The sequence below is a fragment of the Polypterus senegalus genome, unplaced genomic scaffold (genome assembly GCF_016835505.1).
Source record: "Polypterus senegalus isolate Bchr_013 unplaced genomic scaffold, ASM1683550v1 scaffold_3818, whole genome shotgun sequence".
NCBI lineage: Eukaryota > Metazoa > Chordata > Cladistia > Polypteriformes > Polypteridae > Polypterus > Polypterus senegalus.
This window is the reverse complement of record NW_024382994.1, coordinates 19,732-44,000: the sequence shown is the minus strand read 5'-3', so window position 1 is coordinate 44,000 and position 24,269 is coordinate 19,732. Positions and strand designations below refer to the sequence as shown.

The 24,269-nt window shown below is 44.9% G+C and overlaps 2 protein-coding genes across 2 annotated transcripts; one reads left to right on the top strand and one right to left on the bottom strand.

Moving 5' to 3' along the window:
- The first annotated feature begins 2,656 nt into the window (after positions 1-2,656).
- LOC120521268 (fructose-bisphosphate aldolase A-like) lies at positions 2,657-6,929 on the top strand. The gene is made up of 9 exons (XM_039743005.1): positions 2,657-2,779; positions 4,654-4,772; positions 4,860-5,071; positions 5,331-5,385; positions 5,492-5,652; positions 5,751-5,834; positions 5,916-6,090; positions 6,188-6,387; positions 6,473-6,929. Exons 2-9 carry the CDS (start codon positions 4,661-4,663, stop codon positions 6,566-6,568), a joined length of 1,095 nt encoding a protein of 364 aa, XP_039598939.1. The 5' UTR covers positions 2,657-2,779; positions 4,654-4,660; the 3' UTR covers positions 6,569-6,929.
- Positions 6,930-10,661: 3,732 nt separating this feature from the next.
- On the bottom strand, positions 10,662-20,630 carry si:ch211-198p11.6 (keratin-associated protein 5-10). Its single transcript, XM_039743006.1, has 6 exons — positions 20,523-20,630; positions 18,597-18,642; positions 14,892-14,954; positions 14,667-14,807; positions 10,952-11,098; positions 10,662-10,853 (listed from the first exon to the last, which is right to left on the bottom strand). The coding sequence occupies exons 3-6, from the start codon at positions 14,895-14,897 to the stop codon at positions 10,752-10,754; spliced, it is 396 nt and encodes a 131-aa protein (XP_039598940.1). The 5' UTR covers positions 14,898-14,954; positions 18,597-18,642; positions 20,523-20,630; the 3' UTR covers positions 10,662-10,751.
- Between the last annotated feature and the right edge of the window lie 3,639 nt (positions 20,631-24,269).

Below are 24,269 nucleotides of genomic sequence, written 5' to 3'. Positions count from 1 at the left end.
CATGGGACGGAGGACCTGCGTATGCAGAGAGCCTTTGTGACTAAGCGCCTACAACACGTCACACTCGGGGTGAGTCGTGCGGATGTAAAGCGCATCACTGCCACGGATGTGCTTCCATTCTGCGGTCACTGCACGGAACAGAATCGAGCGGTGCGAGAGGTGCAGGCAGTCACGTCCGCCGAAGACACCACGCCCACACGAAAGGACCGCCCATAACCGCGTAGTCACGCCTCCATTTACCGCAAAGGATGCAGAATGATGATGCTGCGCCTGATCGGACCGCCCGCTTTCTTTACGGAGATCGGGGATGCCATAAGAATAAAGTTATAACTTTTATATAAATCTGTATGTGTATTTGTACACGTGTGGTTAAATACAATCTCCCCCCCCACACCCCAACACCGATCGAAGGAAGCATGTGGAGAGCAGGAGGCTAATAGCGAAAAGTAGTTGAAGATGATCCCCACTGGAAGGCAATAGGAAAGATAACCAGAGACACGACTGCTCAGTCTCATCTGCGTATATGCAGAAGGAAAAACATAATCGGCATTTTGTTCATCGGTGCGTCACACCTGACGAATTGAAGATTTTTCCCTATTTTGTTTTTTCCTAACTTCTCACAGCTTGCACGTGAGTACAGCGTAAATGGCTCCCTATCCATTCATCTAATGCTTGAACAGGGAGTAGTCTTCTACAGCATGATCAGAATCGTCAGAGTGTTAAAGGTGTAGGTCTATTTCATAAGTATATTTTATAACATTAATGTCAGTCAGTCATTATCCCACCCGCTATATCCTAACAGAGGGTTACGGGGGTCAGCTGAAGCCAATCCCAGCCAACACAGGGCGCAAGGCAGGAAACAAACCCCAGGCAGGGCGCCAGCTCACCGCAGTAAATGGATCCCTAAAAAACCCTTTATATCCTTTTTAACCTTCAACTGCAGTTCAGAAAACCAGAGAAGCGCACATTTTATGGGTGAACGTTATCGGCATATAGCCTACGAGTTCAAAAGGCTCAGGTACAAGAAATACAAGGAGTAGCCTTAAAGTCCGCATCTGTCTTAATTATAGTACCAATTGCCATGAACGGCATTTGTACCAGGCTGGCTAGCTGTCTAGTATATGGTGCCTTAGACGTCATTCTATCATACAGTGCCTTTCACATCTATTGAGCGTTCAGTGTAGTATATAGCATCTTTCATATCCGTCGTGACCTTGTTATCTATTGTATAGAAGCACATCTGTCTGTTACGCAGGGCCTTTGCCATCTCTTGATTTTACAGAAGCTCCTCTATCCGTTTAGCTATCTATGTATCTTAATAGCAATAACCATGATAGGAAAGTCTGTCATCGTGTATTTCACATCCGTCCGGCACTATCGACCTCTGTAGCTCGTATATAGTGCCTTTCATTTATCTTTGCATTAGATTGTCTCTTTTATTTAATATAATTAATGTTATGCATATGGCACACAATATAAAAAGTCATTCATATCTGTCTAGCTTGTATACTGTGCTGTCGTCCACAGCTAGTTCTGTCATATAGTGCCTTTCACATCCATCTATTAATTATATAGTGCCCATTAGGCGGCAGCACCTCTTAGTCTTTGCAGTCTGTTATATAGAACTCCTCTATTGTATAATACCTTTATATTTACCTATTAATTATATAATGCCATCTGTTACATAGTAGCACACACTGTCTATATAATATATGGAGTATTTGCTATCTCAATTATATGACATTACCTCTGTCTGTCTCATCCTGCCAACTACACCAAATACTTTGGATCCATGATTTTCTGTCTGTCTTCTGTGAATTGGCCGTGTTAACTCGCGGTGAACCTGCGCCCTTATTCTTTACAGTTTGATGTGCAGCCCAGGAGAGTTTTTCACGATGTTCACTCAATGGGTCAAAATGCTAGAATGCTGATATGGGAGAAGTTTACAGGTCTAAGGGCTTTGGTATTAGCTGGGCATCAGACATGGGGGTTCTGGATACCTCCAACTAACCTTTCAAATTCAGACTGGTCCTGTTTTTTATTTCATTGTATTCTTGTCAATTGTGGTCTGAACAGACATGCAAGAAAGAAAAAAAGTTCGTTCATCTTGATCCATCAAGCAGACCTTCCTTCACAAAGCATTGAAAAATACAACTCGGATCCATCAGATGATAAATCGCAGGGATGTAAACGCGGGCAAGGGCCTCGGGGTTAAATAAATATCTGAAAGTAAATGGCAGTGAAGTATGAAGATTTCCCAAATCCTTTCCATACTATTGGATTATGTTTTAAAAGGCGCCACGCTTATCAAGTTTGGATTTTTCCGATGGACCAGCAGGACTGGCGAGTGAAAAGCATCACATAGTCGGACCGCAGTTTGTGTCATTTTGAGGTTTGATTTGAATACACGAAGTCTTGCATTAAACAGATTGTGCCCGTTCTCTGTCTGACGTCGAGGTGGCGGTGATTTTTTTTTTTTGCGACATTCGCACTTCACGTCGTGTCCTTGAAGAGACAGGGACCCGTCCTCTAATCCCGCCCACTCATCTTGACTGCCACGCCCTCCGGCCTATCCCCCTTCTGCCTGACTCGCGTCCACGCCCCCTGACGTCGTAGCCTCTCATCATCATCCGCCCCACCCCCCACCCTACTGCTTTTCCTCCTCTTCGCCTTCCTTCCTCATTGCAACATCTCCGGTTGAGGACCACTTTTGGACCCTTCGCTGACATCGCAGCGCCGCTTGATTTCACTCAGAACTCCGGTGTTTATCCCTCCGTAGGTGAGAATTCATTCCGCTCTGCCTTTCTTCTCTAAGTCGCCGCAGCTTCCTGCTCATCCTCGGCAAGGTCACTGAAGGCGCAAGGGCGACAGTTAGGTGAGAGCTGAGGGATCGGGTTACGCTGCACCCGACCGGCCTCTCCGTGGCGTGTTAGGCGCTATGAGGTTGGTGAGAGAAAGCGAGGAAGAGAGGGACGCGAGGAAAAGAGGTGGGATCCTAGGGGGGGTGATTCGCGATTAGATTGAAGGTTCAAGATGCCGGCCCGTTGGAATAGGACGGTCTGGAGGGTGGTTGGGGTTTACGAACGTTGGGCAGCTGTCACCTGTCTGTCTTGCTGTTGCGTCCGTGCCGCACTTGTTGCTCCTGTGCCCCAACATACCCCCCCTAACACGCGGCTTGACACGAGTGCGACACCCACGGCCCGGTTTATGACGCAGTGTCTCTTTTCTGGTAAGATTCGCTTCCCCCCAACGGTTACGCCGCTTCGTCCTAAAAATCCACCGTTTTGATGGAAGTTGCGTATTAAACGGTCTGCCGCATTTGGGGGGCATTGTGAAGGTTACGGGTTCGGTGGGGTACCGCAGTTGACTTCTTTCAGGCGCATTCCACATCGTCACTTGTTGCCCCATTTTCGTTGTTCAATGATGGATGGGGGATTGGGGGCTGGGGGTCATGGGTCTGCTCCGAACGTTATCTACGAATTGATCTTTCCTGTCTGCATCTCCACAGTGAGCCGTGAAATTGAGCTGACATCTCCTAATTCTCCCCGATGGCCTCGTCTCCATTCCCGTTTCGCTCGCCCACTAAGACCCTTTAATCTCCGTCTGGACAAACTTCTTCACTTTAGAGACTTTGAGTGCTTCAAATGTGAAGGAGTGCCGCTTAAAATTGATAAAAAAAAATGGTGAACGTTGTGGTGCGGCCGATTAGATTGCCCCCCATCACCGCCTGTCTCCTCCTTCAGGTCGCACACATTGTGGAGAGAGTTATGAGACTGACTTGGCTTCACCACATCTCGCTAGAATCGCTTGTTTGCCTCCTTCCCTTTTAGCACCACATACTGGTCTCTACTGGTATTTTGGTCTTTGCTGGTCTCTTCCCAGCCACCACCTCTTTCTTGGTCATCTCCCTTGATGGGATGCCCAGTTTTTCCGGACCCTTCATACTTGTGGTTCATTAGGCCCAGGTGACCTTGGCAAAGGGCATTCTTTGACACTGCAGACCCCACCAGCGCATCTGCAGCCACGTCCTCCTCCTTTTATTAATTCTCTTGCTTGGTCATCTCAGATTTCCTCTGTCTCCCTAGATGGGTTGCGCCAATTTGCAAGGACTGCCCATTTGTCACCCCCAATTATCAACACCGTAGCGCCGTAAATGTGGGTGCCAACTTCCTGCTCAGTGTCACCTCTGCCATGTGGCCTCGTTTTAGGTTGTGGGGGACAAGTCCAGGTCACATGGCACTCTTTGGAAATTGGGGTGAGGCCCATAAAGACTGCTCCGGGCACTTTGTAACATGACCTGCTTCTAGTTACTCAGCTTGCTTATGCCAGGTGACTAATTAAGCCCCCTGCAGACCCCTGGATGACTTATCCTCTTTCGAGATTTGATTGTACTCTTAGCAGTGCAGCACACGGACTCGTGGGTTTTTGAATGCAGTATGTGATTTCTTTTTTTTATTCTTAGTCTTGGGACTCGATCAGATGACCAAAGGGGACCACCTGATAAAGTGATTATTTCATTGAGCTTTGTATTGGTGAAAAGGCCCCTTGCCGTCATGAGCCCCCGGTGCCCACACCCAGAATGTCCCGAAGGCTAATGGACGTCTTCTCAACTCTCTGACCCATCTGTCAATCTTATCTGTTGTTGCTTTGCAGCGTCAAAATGCCACACGAATACCCAGCGCTGTCCCCAGAGCAGAAGAAGGAGCTCGCAGAAATTGCCCAGAAGATCGTCGCCCCTGGAAAGGGGATCCTGGCAGCCGATGAGTCCACCGGTAAGGATCGTCCTGGAATGTCGCCACTGGGAGGAAGGTGTTGGCAGAGCTTTAACCCACTCATATCTCGCCCTCTTTGACTTGTAGGCAGTATGGCCAAGCGCATGCAGCAGATCAACGTGGAGAACACCGAGGAGAACCGCCGTTTCTACCGTCAGATCCTCTTCTCTGCCGACGACCGCATGAAGGGCTGCATCGGTGGGGTCATCTTTTTCCACGAGACCCTCTACCAGAAGAATGACGCTGGGGTGCTCTTCCCTAAGGTCATCAAGGACAAGGGCATTGTTGTGGGCATCAAGGTAGGTCCAGTAGCTTATGCAGGGCACTCCTAACTTTGTACAGAGCCTGGTGAAGAAGCCATCTCGCTTAAGTTGGCAGTTCTAGGTCACTTTTATTTCATCAAGTGCTTTTACAGTTTCTGCACCCTGGCTGGAAAGGCATTGCCGATGGGTTGGCACAGGACCTCCCCCTTTTACTTTCAGGGGAGTTGCCAGTCACTGGTACCAATTACCTTTGTCGCCAGTGGCCCTTATTTTCTTCACTTCCTCTGTCTTGCAGGTTGACAAAGGTGTTGTCCCCCTGGCTGGCACCAATGGTGAAACCACCACCCAAGGTGAGAATGCCCACCTGACTGTCCCAAATTTTGCCAATCTATCTAGTATTACCATTTTTATAATTTTATTTATTTTTTTTCTTCCCCATCGTTTTGGATCTTTCAGGTCTGGATGGGCTCTCTGAAAGGTGCGCCCAGTACAAGAAGGATGGGGCAGACTTTGCCAAGTGGCGCTGTGTGCTGAAGATCACCCCCACCACACCTTCCAACCTGGCCATCATTGAGAATGCCAATGTCTTGGCTCGCTATGCCAGCATCTGCCAGCAGGTGAGTGACCTGGCGTGAGCGCCACCAGATGTACACCACTATGTCGGAGGGGATGGCTAGTTGATACCCTGTCATATATATTTTTTTTTCTTCCTTAGAATGGCATCGTCCCCATTGTTGAGCCCGAGATCCTGCCCGATGGAGATCATGACTTGAAGCGCTGCCAGTATGTGACTGAGAAGGTGAGGTCTAACGCGCTGTGGTTGGCAGAGGGCTTGTAGCCTCATCTGCCATGTTTACCCACTATTGTCCTGCCTATGTAGGTTCTGGCTGCAGTGTACAAAGCTCTGAGTGACCACCATGTCTACCTGGAGGGCACCCTGCTCAAACCCAACATGGTGACAGCTGGCCACGCCTGCACCCACAAGTATGCCCCTCAGGAGATCGCCATGGCAACGGTGACTGCTCTGCGCCGCACTGTTCCACCTGCAGTGCCAGGTTAGATGTCTCATGGTGGTTGGCATTTTATTGCCAGTTTTGACCCCTTGGTCCTTTCCAACTGTCCCACTTCTCTTGTTGGTTGTTTTATCAATAGGAGTCACTTTCCTGTCTGGAGGTCAGAGTGAGGAGGAAGCCTCCATCAACTTGAGTGCCATCAACCAGTGCCCCCTGCACAAGCCCTGGGCCTTGACCTTCTCTTATGGTCGCGCCCTGCAGGCCTCCGCACTCAAAGCCTGGAGTGGCAAGAAGGAGAACGCTAAGGCGGCACAGGAAGAGTACATGAAGAGGGCCATGGTAAGACTCCGCCAAACCACCCCACCATGCCCATTTGGCTTGCGCCCCCTTCTCACCTCTGCTCCTCTCGCTTTTTCTTTTCCAGAATAACAGCCAGGCTGCCGTAGGAAAATACGTCTCTTCAGGAGACCAGGGAGCTGCTGCTGGTCAGTCCCTCTTTGTGGCCAACCATGCCTACTAAAGCCAGCTCTACCTCCAGTGGTCATCTGACGTGTCACCCGACACTGGGGGGGGGTTTACCCCCTGCTGGAAGGCTGGAGGAAGTGGGAGTGTGGCGAGCACCCACCTGTCTACCCTGCGTACCATAGTGTGTCGTAGCTTTAGTGGCAATGCTGTAGTCTGTCAAAGCTGGCCCTATCTCCCCGCGTGATGTCACCTCCTGTGTCCCAGCGTGTGCCTTCACGGATATCATGAGTCAAACGGAACTTGATATTTAAAACGAACATGAGCAAGAAATTAACACCTGCTTGTCCGTCGGTCCATCTGTCTGTGTTTGTATGTTGCTGTCTGGAATATAATAAAAATAAAATTAAAAAAACAAATGGGGTGTTGCAGTGGTCAGTGTCTTCCTCTCTTGGCACTAGTGGTCCCGAGCAACATGAGGTGGTCTGTAGGGCTACGACACACCAGTGCTGCTTCATCCATTCCAGTAAGTGGTCAAGCAGTCAGAGTGCTGCCTGCCATGGGCAAAACTGGACGTGACCCGGCGACCCCCAGGAACATGGGGATCTAAAATTTAATAAACAGAGAGTGATGGGAATCTGTAAGGTGTGGCGCAGGACCCCCTTCCACCTAAACAGTGTTTGATGGCAGAAGAGGACACGGTGTGGCAGGTCTCATTGCTGCTGAACTCTGCAGTACACCGTGAGGCACAGCCCAGTGTGACCCAACCATGTCCTGTGCGTTCAAGGAGATGGGCAAAGGTTTGGATTTCTATCTATGCCAGTCCTGCAAGCAGACTGCAGTACCTAATGAGGTCAGTCACGTAATGCCCCTACATCACAAAACGCCCTCAACGTCCATGTAACACCCATCACAATAGGGCCCCGTTACACTGTGGTTAAGATTAGGGTTATGGGTGGGTTATCTCCGTCAAAGGGCGTTTTGTGACTGATGTCGTGGGTATTGCCTGATCCATCCATGTCCTAGGTATTGCAAACTGCAGCCCAACCCTTCTTAAAGAACATGGGATGTGGCCAAAGCAAGCCTGACATGTTGTGTTTGCAATAAATACAGAATTTATGATGTGGCCAAAACAAGGCTGGTGCATTCAGGGAAACGGCCACAGGCTTTCATATTAATGGCAGCCCTTGCCAAGAACAGACCCAGCAATACAAGGACAAGGGATGCCGGATTTGCAATGTGGCCAAAGCAGTTCTGATGTGCTGAACTAAATTACCACGGGTTTCTTTTGGAATGGACGGAGTAGCACAGCAGCATCTTTAGTGAAATGACTTCATTGTGTTCATAAGGGTTACACTATCATTTGTCTGGTGCCTTGTGACTCAATGGTACAAAAAAACATAAAATAACCCCTGTATGATCTACTGCAGTATAGAGTAGTATGTGATACTGTACATCCTGCAACTTTATTAACCATTTGCATTTTTTCATATTGTACATCTTTGTTTTACCATATTTATAATTTTATAGATTACTAGCCCAGTGACCCTATTAGTTAGGATATGGTGGGTTAGATGACGTTCCCTGTGGCTCTGCCCTTCTAGTGGTGAAACAAACTTTAAAAACCAATAACCAAACCGGTATCGCTAGCTAAGCAGAGGCAAAGTACGTTCCAAAGCGCAGCGGTAGACCGACTCCCCACTCCTGACGTCACGCTTCCCCTCGGCCCTCAGTCTTAGATTATCGTGAACGTATCACTCCTGCAAGCGAACTATGATTCTTAGCATGATGACAGAAGTCACAATATCAACCAGATATATAGAGAGAAAAAAAAAAGATCTAAATCTGTTAAGTAGTTCTCTCATGTAAAGCGGACAGACAGACGTTGGATTTTATATGTATACCAGTAACGGCGTACTGCACGATAACGTGCAGTGAATCCATTGACCATTCCTAGTTTTCAGACTCTTTCTCTGTACGTTTAGCATTCGTTTGCTCAGAGGTTGATGCGCTTACTTCTTCCTGAGCAGCTCTTCTTTTCTCCACCCTAGCGGCCTGCTGCTTCTCTTCATTTGTCTGCATCTTTTTGCGTTAAAACTGATTAAGTTAGTTTTTGTGTTGCAATTACTTAGTTTGTTTTCTTTAATTTATCACTTAAGCTGGCACTTAAGTCTTCAATCTGCCTGTAGAATGATTAGCGAAGGTGGTAGGGAATGAGAATGGCACCCATACGCCCTGCTGATCGCTGCCGAGAGTTGATTCTACAATAAAATAAAATAAAAATAAAAAGAGTAATAAAAATCATCACCCTGAAAGCGGATAGTAGACGTCACGTAGTATATGTGTACCAAATTTCAAGTCAAATCGGTGAGCTACAAGTGATTTAAAATCCTGGACAGACAAACGAACAGCCACGGTAGCGTAATATATAAGAAGATCAGCCGTCCCTCGCGGCTCTGTCCACGTAGTGGTGAAACAGGACAGCGAGGAGGGCCCCCGCCCAGCTCCCCACTCCTGATGTCACGATTCCTCCTCCCCTCGGCCCGCAGCCTCTCTCTCGGATTAGCGCAAATATATCACTCCTGCAGGTGAACTCTGATTCTTAGCACAATGAGAGAAGCCGCAAAATCAAATGGTATGTTCAAGCAAATTATAGAAAGGAAAAAAAAAATCCGATCCAAGTCTGTGAAGTAGTACTCTCGTTCGCTAGCTAAGCGGATGTAAGATACTCCCTGAGGCTGGAGTATGTGAGGAGATCCTCGTCCTGATGTATCTTTCAGATTTACGCAAATGAATTGGTACCACAAGCCAACTATGATTTTTAGTGCGATAAGAGAAGTCACAAAATCAACCAGAATATTCAAGCAAATTACAGACAAAAATTCTTATCTAAATCCGTGAAGTAGTTCTCTCGTGTAAAGCAGACAGACAGATGTTGGATTTTATAAATGCAGAGATTTTATGGAGGAGTTGCCCATTGAATGTCATGGTACTCTGTGTGTGATGTCAATAAAGGAATTCCATTCAGCTGGTCTTGATGGCATTGTGCCCTGTGTTGGCTGGGTTTGGCTCCAGCAGACCCCCGTGACCCTGTGTTCGGATTCAGCGGGTTGGAAAATGGATGGATGGATGGATGGTCTTGATGCCTAGTTGTGTAAATCCTCACACTTTTTGATGTTCCGCCCTATTTTTCCCCCGCTGGACCTGAAAAACCCTCATTTTAAAGCAATTTCTGGACCTCGTTTTGTGCAGGGAATGACATGTTTAAGATAAAAGAGTAAAGCAACAGGGGTCTTCAACAAATAAAATCAGAAGGACCTGACATTGTGCTGCCACATCCACCAACCCCAGGTCAGCTGTGAGAGATTTTCTTTGGGGATCGGTAATACAGGAGTGTCATTTTATGGTGTTTCAAGGTTCCTCATCATAAATATGATCACATTTTTGATATCCGATTCTTTACCGGTGGTCCTGGCCCTCTAACAGCCAATCCTAGAAGGGATTTCAAAAATAACATTGTAGTAGGGTATCGTTTTATAGACTCTTTTAAGGTCAGTGATTATGAATAGTTTATTTTTTATTATAAATTTCCTCTGATGGACTGGCATACCCTGTCTAGGGGGGGCTGTTCCTGCTTTGTGGCCTATGATTGCTGGGACAGGCTCCGGCCCCCTTGTGACCCTACTTAGAATAATGCAGGCTTGAAATTGGTATGGTTTGGATCCAGACCTCTAGCAGAGGGTGAAAAATGACATTTATATTCCAATTGAGAATATTTAGATTTTAAATATTTCAATTGAAGCACACATTTTAATATTTCAGATATTTGATGCAATTATTCCAGTTTGTTATGTTTTTCTGTCCTTCATGTGTGGAGTTTACATGTTCTCCCCATGTCGGTCTGGGTTTCCTCTCGCTGTCCAAAGACACAGCCTATGGCGTTTATCAGCATAAATGAGGAACCTGTAAAATCTGGTGAAGAAAGGTTCAGTGATGTGGATTTGCTTACCGGACACACACACACACACACACTCACACATGCATACACACACATTTTCAGGTTTACATATTAGATTTTGGGTTGTGACTGGCATGGCTTCACAGCTGGCCTGATCATACCTCCTTACAAGTGAAACTGTGCTTACACAAGGTAAATGGAAATCAAATTTATTTTTTATAAAAAAGTAATTCATTTTCTTATAAAAAGGAAATCAGTATTTACAGGGTGTGTGGGTCGCTGCTCATCTCATCTTGATTTCAAAGCACAGACAGTTGCAGCTCTCACAGTCAGGGGGCTGAAAGGTGCAGGCACAGTCACAAACTGGGCAACAGTCGGTGCAGTCCTGAAAGACGAGAGGAGAGAGAGAGAGAGAGAGACACGAGGTGAGCAGCAGGTTGCAGAGGATCAACGCCAGGCGTCTCCTAAGACTGAGGAACTCACCGGAGATCTGGGGCAAAGGCCATTGAGGCAGGACCTCAGGGAAGGCATCTTACAGTCACAGAGCTCAGCACAGGCCAGGCAGCAGTCGCACAGTCCACAGCGGCAGGCCTTCTCACAGTCGCAGCTGGCGGGACACAGGCCTCGAGACTGGCAAGACAAGCAGAGAGGGCTAAGCATCGCCTACTTGTCAATAGCAATAAACACAAGAAGACAGCAAAAGGGGTCATTTCCATGGAGACAAATATTGATGATGAGATTACTGACGACAAGCTTGACGTATGCAGAGAAAGAGTACAATATTGATCATCCATCCATCCATCACCTGACTGCACTTAATCCGGTTCAGGCTTGCACAAAACAGGAGCCTGTTGCAGCAGCTTCTGGTGCTGGGCAGGAATCAACACAGAACAGGACGCCATTCAGTCACCAATAAACCATATAAGCCTGTCTTTGGAATGTGGATAAAAACCTAACTCCATTGATAGTTAACATTGATATTCAGCAGGAGACACATGTCCGCGCTTTGCCTTTGTGCCACAAGGTGGTCAGGTTAACATCCACTTGTGATTTGCTGTGTGACCCTGAGCACATCACAAAAACCTGCATGGGGTCCGACTGCAAAAAAATAAATGAATTTGTAATCATGTGTACTCTCTCTCTGTTTTGCCAATGTGGAATAATAAAAATTTGAATCAATATGTTAAATAATAGTTGAACAAAGAATCTTGGGCTGAGGGCCTTTTGACCTAGTCCAAAAGAGAGGACGAAGATCTTGAGACCACACCGAAGTGCATTGTAACATTTGGTACTTAGATAAACAAGTCTGAAACGCCTTGACGATTACTGTCTGGGCGCTTTCTGGTGGTTGGAAAATATGTTATGCAAACCAGCTGATGCTAAGAAAATGTATATATCTGCAAGTATAAGAGTTCTTTGTGTTAACCCTATGAATGCATTAAGATTGTTAGGGTATGTGATGTAGGAAAGTTAAAAGGTTAGAGCCTGGGCGTAGAAAATAGCCGCAAGCTAAGTAGGAAGAGGTGGATGAAGGGTGTGTCAGCCCTTAGGAAGATGCACCCTGTCTTAATTAACAAACAAGAAGTTACTCCACCAGTAAAGCTGCAACTATAAGATAAGTGTGTACTGAAGAAAAAAAAAAGGATATAAAAGCCTACTGTAAGGGTCTGTGATTAGAAATTGTCAATGACAAGCTGACAGGGTCTGCACAGATTTCTCTGCTCACCAAGAAAAGAAAGAATAAAAAGAATTCTGCTTGTGTGAATCGGTGTCTGCCTGCTGTTGTCTCGAACCTTTGTCCACACCAACCACCATGGGGTGATATTTCATACAAAAAGACATCCAGCAGGTTATGTGACGTTATGTGACGTATATAAAATAAAGGCTTTCATGATCAAATTACTGGTCATTACACTCATGACATTCTTGACAGTGATAATGGTTATTATGAATTGTTGCATCCTGTTCTGTGTATTGTGTTGTATTGACCCCATTTTTTTTTTTTTTGACACCCACTGCCCACCCAACCTACCTGGATAGGGGGAACTGCCTTTCCCAAGGTTTCTTCCATTGTTTTGGTTTTTTTTTTGGAGTTTTTCCTTGTCTTCTTAGAGAGTCAAGGCTGAGGGGCTGTCAAAAGGCAAGGGCCTGTTAAAGCCCATTGCGGCACTCTGTGTGTGATTTTGGGCTATACAACAAATTAATTGTATTGTATTGTATTAATAATCACCTCAACCTTTATATAATACTACTTATGTAAGCCCAGGCTCCTAGAAACTATTGAAATCGTCAGAAATTGAAATGCAGAGTTGGCGGTTCTGTTTTTTTGGACGTGCTCGCCCCGTTGTGTATCAGCAGGTAAGTGAGTTTGTCTTGGGGCTGCCTTGCTGGCTCTTTCAGCTTCACTGCTGTAGCCTGGCACTTCCGGGCCGGGCAGATAGACAGACACACACTTTCATATGTAGATGTTTATATATAAGATTTCTATTAAACGTGCTTTTGATACCATTGCTATTAGCTTTACTTCTTGTCACGCTCTGAATGAACTGCTAAATTGGCCTACTGTGAGTAAGTGTTTTGCGTGTTCTCATCCAGGGATGGTTGTATGAATTTATTTTTACTTTCTTTTGCTCCATTTCTGTATTTTGCCGTGGAGCACTGCCTATCCCAACAGCTTTTCCTAAAAGACAGGCACCAACCCTTAAATGTGCCACCAGTCCGTTGGAGGGCACATTTATGGAGACACTCTCATTCGTTCATGCTAGGCCAACTTAGAGGTGTCCATACACCTAATGTGCACACAGTATAATCCAGTTAAGGTTTGCTAGGCCTACAATCAGAATCTGATCCTGTTTTCTAGAAGCAGTGCTAACTGTGCTGTCTCTGCTATTCTGGATGGTGTGGTGTAGCGGGTCCACAGCTCAAGTCAAAAAGGCCACTTTTTAAATAAATAGTCGCCACACTCGTGGCTTAGAGAGGGGTCGTGGTAGTGTGGCTGCAGCAGGTTCCTGGGTGAATTCGTAATGCGGACGGTCCTCGCTTAAGTGCACAGGTGAGGAGTCGTCCGCATCTGTAATTGATGCCAGGAGCTGCGAATTGCCACATGATATAATAGAAGCGCGAGGCGGATGAGGGCCGGGGGTAAAAGAGAGAAAGAAAAAAAAAAAAGAACGTGAAAGGAGGTTAATGGAGAAGGAAGCAGGAAGGAGAAAGCTGGTACAGGAGAGTCGAGCCCGAGTGGGGTGTTTGGCTGGCACCCGAGGGCCGACGGTAGTGCTCGCTCCTGCTGAGTGTTTGTTTAGAGCGGGAGTGACCGGGAGAAGGTAGGCTCGCCGCAGCAAAAGGCAGTGGGAGTCGGGGACTTGGGAAGTGGAAGCCCCAGCGTGAGTGTCCTGGTTGCTGGGGAGCCCAAGTCTCGGTCTGGGTGAACAGAACTGGAGCGAGGAGTCGGAAAGGCCACCAGACCAGAGAAACGAAGGTGGTCAGCTGCGTGTTGGGTGACTAGCCAGGATGGCAGAAACAGGGGAGTCACCAGTAAAAGTAGGCACCGGGCTTTGTTTTAAAAAGACTGCTTCCAGCCATTGTTTTAAAAGGATTTTTTTTTCTTTTGTGTTTTCAACCTCCACTGTTCACTTGTTTTAATTGGATTATTTATCTGAAGATTTTTGAAGCACTGCACTACTTATTTGAACACGGTTTTGTTGATTTTTAAACTAAAAGCACTTTGCACTCTTTGCACCATCCCCTTGCTTTGTTGTGCCACACTGTCCAGCTCATTGGTGACGTTACCGATGGTGTCGGGTCCAAGAGCTCCCACAAGCTGGATGGGAGCTTGGAGCACAGCCCACATGGTCATAGATGGGGATAAAGCAGACAATTATCATAATTTCATTGATCCATCCACTTTCTAATTTCTGTAATTTCCTTATTCTCTTTGTCTGTTAATGATAAATGACAGATGTTCTGAGGTGAGGTAGTTCTGTTCACTAATCCTGGTGCTGGAGAGTGGTGATGTGTTCATAGCACACACAAGGGAGACGTCCACTGGACTCGAAACACGGGACAAGAAGGGCCCTACAAACAGGTTAGTGTTTGTCTTTTGTTGCTCTTATATTACTGTCACTGCTCTGAGGAGGCATGCAAGTAAAAATTTCATTGCATTCAGTACATATGACAAGAAATGTGAACTTGAATTTACCTGGATGCACTGGCGCAGCCAAAGGATCAGCAAAACAAGGAGCAGATAGGCAGCCACGGCAATCAACACAATGGCGGGAAGGGGTAGTGAAAGGCCTGAAACGGAGACAATCTGCAGGGCTGACAGCGAGGGCGTGACAGACTGAGGAGAAAGGGAGGGAGAGGCTGACTTAACACGGACAGCTGAGGAAGAGCAGCAACATCGGGAGACCGTCATGATACTCACTGCCATCACAATGCCAGCAGAGCCGAGTCCCAGTCACGCCGGGGTGAAGTGGATTATCTGAAACTGCAAAAAGCCACAAATAAGGAGGGGGCGGAAAATATGGGGGCACTAAAATAAATACATTTAAAAAAATTGGGGAGGGATATTAAAGGAGAGACTGAAATGAATTGCTTGGACCCACAGGGAAACCGTTCTCTGTCATAGAAACAAATCACGTTCAACACTTATACAAATATAATGTTATATTTTTCAAACTGGTTTACCTCCTAGACAGCCTTGGATTTAAATTCACTCGCAACGGTCATATTTGGAGTGATACCAGATGGGGAAAAAAGTGTGCTATGAAAAACTGGTAGTAATATCTTAAACACCAACACCATTTATTTAAATTGCACATTTTCATACAAATGACGAAGCTCAAAGTGCCACACGACACACACGGAGGTTCACTCTGCTCAACTAGAAGGTCCCAATCAGTGTTGCAGTGATATTCTACATTATCTATAAATCAAAGTCTCTTTATAAGGATCTGTTTAGAACTTTAATAATTCTAAAACAAATGCCCCAGGCCCGTAGTCAATCTGTTCATTTCACTTGCGGTTTTATTCCATTCAAACGTCCATTTTAGAGTAGGCTCTCGACTCAAAAAGCCCCGTCAGCTTTAATGCAGAGTTTCATGGATTGTTTTTAGGCAGACGGTTGTACCTGCTGTGTTGTTTTTATTTGTTTGACTGTGTTCTGTTCTGTTTTAAGGCTTTATTTCCAAATACAAGGGTTGAAATTAAAAAGACGCCTCCCCATCAGTGACTGCAGGCGGACCGTCCTTTTAACTGTCTAAGATGAGGGGACTCTCACCCCCACATCACATTTTTATAAAACTAGAACTGGAAGCCTAATAGCACAAACAACGACCATTATTTTAAAAAAACTGCAGCTGAAAGTGTGTTACAACTGACAAATCTACAACACGTGTGTCCAACTCCAGTCCTGGTGGGCCGCAGTGGCTGCAGGTGTTCACTCTAACCATCTTCTTCATTAGTGAGCCATTTTTGCTGCTAATTAAGTTCTTTTGCCTTAGTTTTAAATAACTTGACTCCGACCCCTTAGTTGTCTCTTTTTCCTTAATGAGAACCCAAACCATAATGAGACACAAAACGAGCCGCCACACGACCAGCTAACCTGAAAATAAAGAAAGGTGAAGGTCTCGGTCAGGTTGATCTCTCAGGTCACCAAAACATCTTGTAAATAAACAGAAAAATCAACAGTTTTTGGAAATGTCTGCTGTGACAGAATGAGAGCGGCAACAAGCCGTGGAATTAAATAACGGGTTTAATTAACAGAAAGAATTGGCTTCTCATTAAGGGATTGGTTGGAGTGAAAGTTGGATGGAGTTTGAAATCCCAGTTTAACTGGTCACTTGGTTACTCAAAGTTATTGTGTGCTTTTTTATTTTTATTTTTTTCATTTTTATTACTATTTAATTTAATATTGTTTCTTTGTATCAGTATACTGCTGCTGGATTATGTGAATTTCCCCTTGGGATTAATAAAGTATCTATCTATCTATCTATCTTTGTTGGCTCATCTCACGTCTCATTTCTGTTTGGCTGTCATTTATTGAAGAAAGGAATCAATTCAGTGGTCTCGATCCTTAAAAACAGGGCAATGAAAATGAAGGGGAAAGAAGTTAATTAGCAGCAAAAACTGATTAGTAAAAGGGTTAGAATGAAAACCTGCAGCCACTGCGGCCCTCCAGGACCAGAGTTCAACACCCGTGGTCTAGAAAGACAAAGATATCTAAACAGCAATAGTCGCAAACATTAATGTCCAATTTGACACATCATACTATGTTCAGGGCGGCACGGTGGCACAGTGGTAGCGCTGCTGCCTCGCAGTTAGGAGACCCGGGTTTGCATGTTCTCCCCGTGTCTGCGTGGGTTTCCTCCGGGCACTCCGGTTTCATTCCACAATCCAAAGACATGCAGGTTAGGTGGATTGGCGATTCTAAATTGGCCCTAGTGTGTGCTTGGTGTGTGCTTGGTGTGTTTGTGTGTGTCTTGCGGTGGGTTGGCACCCAGCCCAGGATCGGTTCCTGCCTTGTGCACTGTGTTGGCTGGGATTGGCTCCAGCAGACCCCCGTGACCCTGTGTTCGGATTCAGTGGGTTAGGAAATGGATGGATGGATACTATGTTCAAATAGCCAGGGAGGAAAGGGAAACAAAAACTCCAGGCTGCACAAATATTGGAGGAAAATAAATCTCTTGGAGTTCAAGGCCGAAACAAAAAAAACAGCCAACTCCTCGAGCATTAAAATGTGAATAAGTCCAAACTGGGCCCAACCTAAACAAAGGCATTGGGAAGAAGGAGAGACGGGTAGCGTGCGAGGGAGTGAATATCTGCCCTGCTTATACCTTTGTGTCTATTAATTTAAGGGCGCAGGTTGAATGGGAATTCAAGGTTTTGTAAATTGTTAGTCTTTATATAGAATACGCTACCGTGGCTGTCCGTTTGTCTGTCCAGGATTTTAAATCACCTGGTAAACCGTTTGAACTATTAACCTGAAATTTGGTACACATCTGCTATCCACTTTCAGGGTGATGATTGACATCCAAGGTTATTCCTCTTTTTATTATTATTTTATTTTATTGTAGAATCAACTTTCTGCCTCGCGCAGCAGGGCGCCCGTGTGGCACATGTGTATGGGCGCCGTTCTCATCCCTACCGCCTTCACCATCGCCATCACTTCCCCCAACTCTTCATATCTTAAGTCTTCAATCTGCCTCAAGAATGATTTAAGTGCCAGCTTAAGTGAATAAATTGAAGAAAATGTACTAAGCAATTGCAACACAAACACTGACTTAATTAGTTTTAACGAAACAAGAGAAGAAGCGGGCCGCTAGGGTGGCGAAAAGAAGAGCTGCTCAGGAAGAAGCAAGCTGAGCAAACGAATGCTAAATGTACAGAGAAAGTGGAGGAAAACTAGGAATGGTCAAGTCAAGTGGATTCACTGTACGTTATCATGATAGCAGTGCCCAGTTACTGGTTTACTATGTATAGGGTGGTTCAGATCTAATTATGCAATTTTCATTACGCTATAACTTAAGTTTATTACATAGAGGATTCACAAAAAAATATTTTTGTTGCCGATAGATGGCAGCACCTGCCTTGCATTCCAAAATGGCGGGGAGATTGTTGTCAGTCGAACAACGAGTACGATGTGTTCGCCTTTTCTCGATAACGGGTAATGTTTCCGAGGTGCATTGCATTAAAAGTAGCATAATTACATCTGGACCCCCTGTATATTACTCAATGTGCTACTGTTCAGGATTACTGGGAATTATTTTGTTGTAGCGTTTTTATTCATTGGAACAGATCTTTTAGTGAATTCATTTCAAATTGTGAGAGAGAGAGAGATAAAGATCTCATGCAAAGATCTGCACCTGAAAAAGAACAAAAAAAATTTTCAAAAGATGAAATGACATCACACTGCTGCCCCATGCTGCGTCAATCAGAGTTCCACACACACACACACTTATGGCCCCCAATGTAAATTTCACTGCATGTCAGGTACCTTATGAGTTGCATCATAAAAGGCGCTATATAGAAAAACAAGACAAAAGGCAGAGATGGCGGTGGTGAGGTGTTGGGTTAGCCTAGAATAATGGACACATAGATAGATGCTGGACAGCTCGGAGTCTGAACTCACCCATTCAGTCTTCGGATGTAGCCGCTCATCTCTGGTATCCTGTGTGCTTTTTGGAAAAGAAACAAAGAAAACAAAAATAAGTAAAGGGTTACCAGACTGAAGTTCAGCTATTTCCAGACATTTCTTCTCTTTCTCTGACATTCAGGATTCATTACAACTTGTATCTTGATGAAAACTGTTCATTTCCCCTCCTTTGAAATAAGCAGGACTGCACAATTACTCATTTATAATTTTATGGAAATAGTTGGTGTTATGGTGTATAAAATCTGTACATTTTGGTTTCCATTATATTTTGTTCAAGACAAGACAACAGATGAAATTAACAAATTAAAGCAGGTTTTCTTCCCTTACACCTTACTTTTATAACACTTGTTCATAGCTTTGTGCTAATTTGGTTTTATAGCCTGGGAAAGGATGCTGAGCTGATACCTCAGGCTATTGATGGATGGACATCTGGAACAACAATTTGCTTTATGGCCTAGGACAGGAAGAACTACTGATGCCTCCGAGTACATCAAAGGTTTTGTTGTGTGGGAAAACGGACAGTGAATTAATTCATCAATCATTTGGACAGCCAGCCAATCAGGTGCATGTGTTGTGAAACCAAGGCTTGACATTTCATAATAAATAGGCCTTGGTTTGGAAAGAAGAAGAGAGAAGCAAAGGGAGAAGAAAGAGAAGCAAAGGGAGAAGAAGAAAGAAGAAGAGGAACGGACGCAGACGGCCCTGGTCGTCAGAAAGGCATCATGAACATTGATTGCTAAATCAAACGCCTCCCTGGGACATTCATCCTTGTCATCTGTAACTTTTTCGTAAGCTTTTTCTAAAGACTATATACGTATATTCAGACTTTCCTATCAGTACCTATTTTCTAGTATTCTTTGTTCTTGTGGTATTATTATTATTCTTGTAATAAATACCCTGCTGCTTTTAACTTTCAGTGCTTTGTCTTAATGTCTAGAGTGATTGAAGTAATAAGTTAGATTTCTTTGAGCACCTGGTGACAGCCGGAATTTTGCCATTATTTCTGTGCTGCGAGGTTTATATGGCTGAGAGTGAAGAGCGCTATACTCAACAGAAGGGACAGATACGATAAAGAAGGTATTCTTGGCTGATAAATGGCTTATAGTCAAGAGTGCTGAGTCTTTGTATGTTTAAATGTATTCTAGTAGACCAAAAGTAATATTTAGGTCTGAGATATCACTAAAACATCGTATTGTTGTTCGTGCCGAGAATAAGTAAGTCTCTTGAAGTGCTGAATGACAGGCTGTTATTCCTATAGCACTTGTGTGGTTTAAAGTGCTAGGGGTTAATCAGCGCGTGTGTGTCATTCATGGAGCACTGTTGTGGTTAGGGTCTGTGTGTGTGTTCATCTTAAAGTGCAACAGTAGACCAACCCGATAACGAACTTGACGAGAACACTTACCTTTGAGGAAACAGGTAAAAGGCAAGTAGAGGGAAATACCACGATAATACAGTTGGCTAACAAACAGTTGAAAATTCCCCACTATAGTCCTCCATCTGTTCTCATAATCATTTCCAATTAACCGTAACAGCGTTAAAGCGTCACATGAAGTTACGGACACGTACGCATGCAAGTACGCGGTGCAGCCTTAATAACTTTAAACAAAGGAGGATCTCACGAAGTACGTCGTTGCCGTAATAAACTACAGATGTTTTGTTTTTTTTTTTTAGCGTGAAGTCCATTTTTAAATCTTTTTCCCTCGGTGACCGTTCTATTCGACTCTTTACGCCCACCATAACCCTTTAAAACTGACACCCGCACACGGCTACAGCATCGGGCACATCCCACTCCACGGGCACAACCTTGGTTTTCCCTCGTCCTCATGGTCGCTAACAATTTTTTCGGTGATCAGTTTATTTATTTTGCTTTCTATTCATTTTATTCTATCGATTTATATTTACCTTAGCGTTAGTAACAGATTTGTCTTTGCGTTTTCCTTCTAACCGCCTTGCTGCCGGAAGTAAGCCCCGCGTTGCCAGAAGCGTTGTCATGGGAACCCTTTGGCGGGCGCGGCAGACTAGTAGTGGGCGCCGTGAGGGACAAACTACGTGACGCGCTTCACTATATTGCTGCCACCAAGAGGTGTGGTGCGGCAAAACTAGAAGTTGCAAAGTTCGCCCGCCAGCCTTTTTTAGTAAAAGTTTCCATAAGCATGACACAGCTGTGCCGCAACTGAGCTCAGCCTTTTTGGAAACGGCTCAACTCCTCAATAGGCGAATTGTTCATTTTGGGAATTTTGCCATCCTGGAATCGAGACGATGAAATGAGAGCAGCAGGTCTGTTGAAACAGCAGAAGAGTCCGAGAAGAGTTGCAGCAGGCAGCTTTCAAGTTCACCAGACCGACAGACGAAATGACAAGAACGTGTCATAATTTAGCAAGGTAACGCTGCCTGCTACCCCATCTACTGTAACGTACAAATCAGCATCCGGGGTTTTGTAGGGGGGAAGTCGGGTGAGGCTTGAGCAAGACTGGAAGTGCAGCGCAATGCAAAGGACAATCCGACGGATGTTATTAAACTCCTGCTTTGTCGGCTTTTCGCATTCATGGTTACAACCCAGCAAGGAGTTACTGCAATTCTGGAATCCAGTCGGACCCCAAAAACAACAAATTGTCGACTCACGAGAGCAGAGACATCGATAGAGAGGCAGTGTGGATGATGGATGGGACAGCTAGCAAAAACAAAAGGGGCGCCATTGAAAAAAAAACAAAAAATAAAACACAGAAATCTTTGCTTCTTTCTTTAACCCTTTCTATAAACATGTCCATGCAGACCCAGGCAAGTATAAAATAAAAATCAGCTTTAGGAAATACTAGAGAGCCAAATGTTAGCATTAGGTGGTTAGAAGAAGGGGCTGCGTGGAGTTTGCATGTTCTCCCCGTGTCTGCGTGGGTTTCCTCCCACAGTCCAAAGACATGCAGGTTAGGTGTACAGTATTGGAGATCCTAAATTGTCCCTAATGTGTGCTTGATGTGTGGGTGTGTGTGCCCTGTGGTGGGCTGGTGAAGGTGCACAGGGGTTTGTTTCCTGCCTTGCACCCTGTGTTGGCTGGGATTGGCTCCAGCAGACCCCCATGACCCTGTAGTTAGGATATATCAGGTTGGATAATGGATGGATGGTTAGAAGAAGCTGAAGAATCAGGGATGAAAGTGAAATTAGTGCACTTGTAGAGGAGACATTTGTTTTATTTCTGCCCTTCTGTTTGTGTGGGTATTTGTGTTTATTATTATTATTATATTATTATTATTATTATTATTATTATTATTATTATTAAGGGGAAGAATTAAAAATTTTATGAAAAGTATTTCTTGGTATGTGGGTTGTCACAGTTTAACAGGAATGGCTCAGCCTCACCAACTGGGATTGAATGCGTGAATCCCATCGAGTTTAAAAGTTTGGGGGTGAACAGTGTCTTTAAAAAGTACACAACATTGAATAACAATGGGCTTAATTTGGCTTTTTTGACACTGAAAAGCAGAAAATGTCAATATGTAGTAGTAGAGTGATGTGCCGTATTAGCTGTTTATGTGCTACCTGTCTAAGATGGGCTGAAATCCAAGTAATCAATGAAGACCACAGTGTTAACGGTTGCAGTGTGCCATCTATTGCAATGTGTTTTGTAATGCATGTAGTGATGAAGTGCATTGTACTTGACATTCCAACAGAGGGTGCATCACAAACATTTGCAGTAATAAAACGCTTTACCACAAATGTTTGTGATGCACCCTCTGTTGGAATGACAAACATAATGCAATATGTCTCTGTGATGTGCCATTTGGGATGGGATCCATAAAAGCAGCGTTAATGTTTGTGATGTGCCATCTGTTGGAATGACAAATGCATTTTTTTACTAAAAACATTGAGTGTCTGGTATCTCTGGAATTCGCTAATTTACTTGACAGTACTTGACATTATTTGAATCCCATAACCCTCCCACAATGCTAATTGTAATCCTAGTGTAATAGGGTGGAGTTCTGGGGGTCTACAGCTAGACCCTATTGGAGTCAGTGCCACCTACTTGGGGTGTTCAGTGAAGTTAACCTCACCAACTTGGAGTTCAAGAGTGGAGGCAGAGAAAATCTGTTGGACTGACAGAGACATAGCAGCCAGCCAGACACACACACACACACACAGTTATTTTATTAAGGTCGATGGAATGTGAAAACTTCCAAAGTAGTAAATACTTTTTATAGGTACTGCACATACCTTGGATAAAGATAACAGCTTTTTGATTGCCACAGAGTTGTAATTTCATTTTCTTTGTGTCTCAACAGCTAGGACCTTGCCATATTGTCATATGTAGCTTAGTAAAAATGATTTCTTTTTCCAGTACTTTCTGGATTATTAGCTTTGTTTTTTCACTTCCGGGTGAATCACCATCATAGTAGATTTGAACTGTAGCTTTCCCCATCAGTCATGGTGCAGTAACTCACCTGGTTATGAACTCCCAGCAGCGCAGTGTCTCCCTCTGGTGGCACCGTGACGAGGACCTGTTAACTGTCCCTGTACGAGGGACTGGGCCGTGTCACGGACTGATGACTGCCTTGCACCCGATGCTACAAAGACGGCATTCAGCCCCCATGTCCCTTTAGGACCCTTAGTCATAAAGTGAATACACAGACATGGGGAGAACCAAGCCAGCCCTTAAAGAAGTAGAGAAGCTGTGGTGGGGAGGATTTGCTGTGCAGCAGGAGGACACCTTGGCGTGTAAAACTTTGCTTTTTCCTTTCACTGAATTGGTTAAGAGAATAACTGAAAAAACTTCTTACGTAGGCCAATTGTAATGTCAGTGTCGCATTTTAATGTGGTCATCAACTGGGTGATGTGATGCACAACAAAAGATCACGCGAGAGGAAACCGATGGACCTCGTCTTCTACTCTGGAGGACCTAAAGCAAGCAGATGAGCTCACTTTGCTCTCACAGACGCCAGCACGGACAGAAAGAGACCCTCACCTTAACATCTATACAGTGTAAGTGGGCTGGAATGTCAGCATCAAGGAATTTGAAAATCACGGCACTTAACATCTCAAGACCCTCGCTGATCAAGGTGGATGGAGAGGACATATTTACATGGGCAGCATTGTCAGACATGATGGAAGGGCACGTATTGACATCAACAGCAGACTGAGCAAAGCCCGAAAGTGTGGTATCAACACCAAGTGAAGGCTTTACCAGAGCTGCATTGTCTTCACACTCTTGTAGGATCAGAATGCTGCCGGATGACAGAAGGAGTCATTTCCAAACTGTCGACATTCCACACCAGTAGCCTGAGCAAAGTCCTTCATATTTTCTGGCTATGAACCTTCTCAAATCAAGAGCTGCTCACCAGCTGCAAGCAACACAGCATGGGTACCATCATCATCATCATCAAGTGGAGATGGACTGGAGCAAGACTTCATCACAAGAAGAGTTCTACTCGGGACCCTTAAGGAGGCAATCGTAAGACAGGCAGGCCTAAGAACACCTGGAGGTGAACTTTGGGGAGAGAACTGAACCACAGCTTTGGACGCCACACAGAAACTTCACCCAAGACGGACGTAAGTAGTGGAACTTTGTTGCTGCCATTCATGCCATCTGGCATAAAGGGGAATTGGATTGGAATCGCCATGTAGGCTGAGCTTTGGTTTGCCTTCCTTTTCTGCAGCATC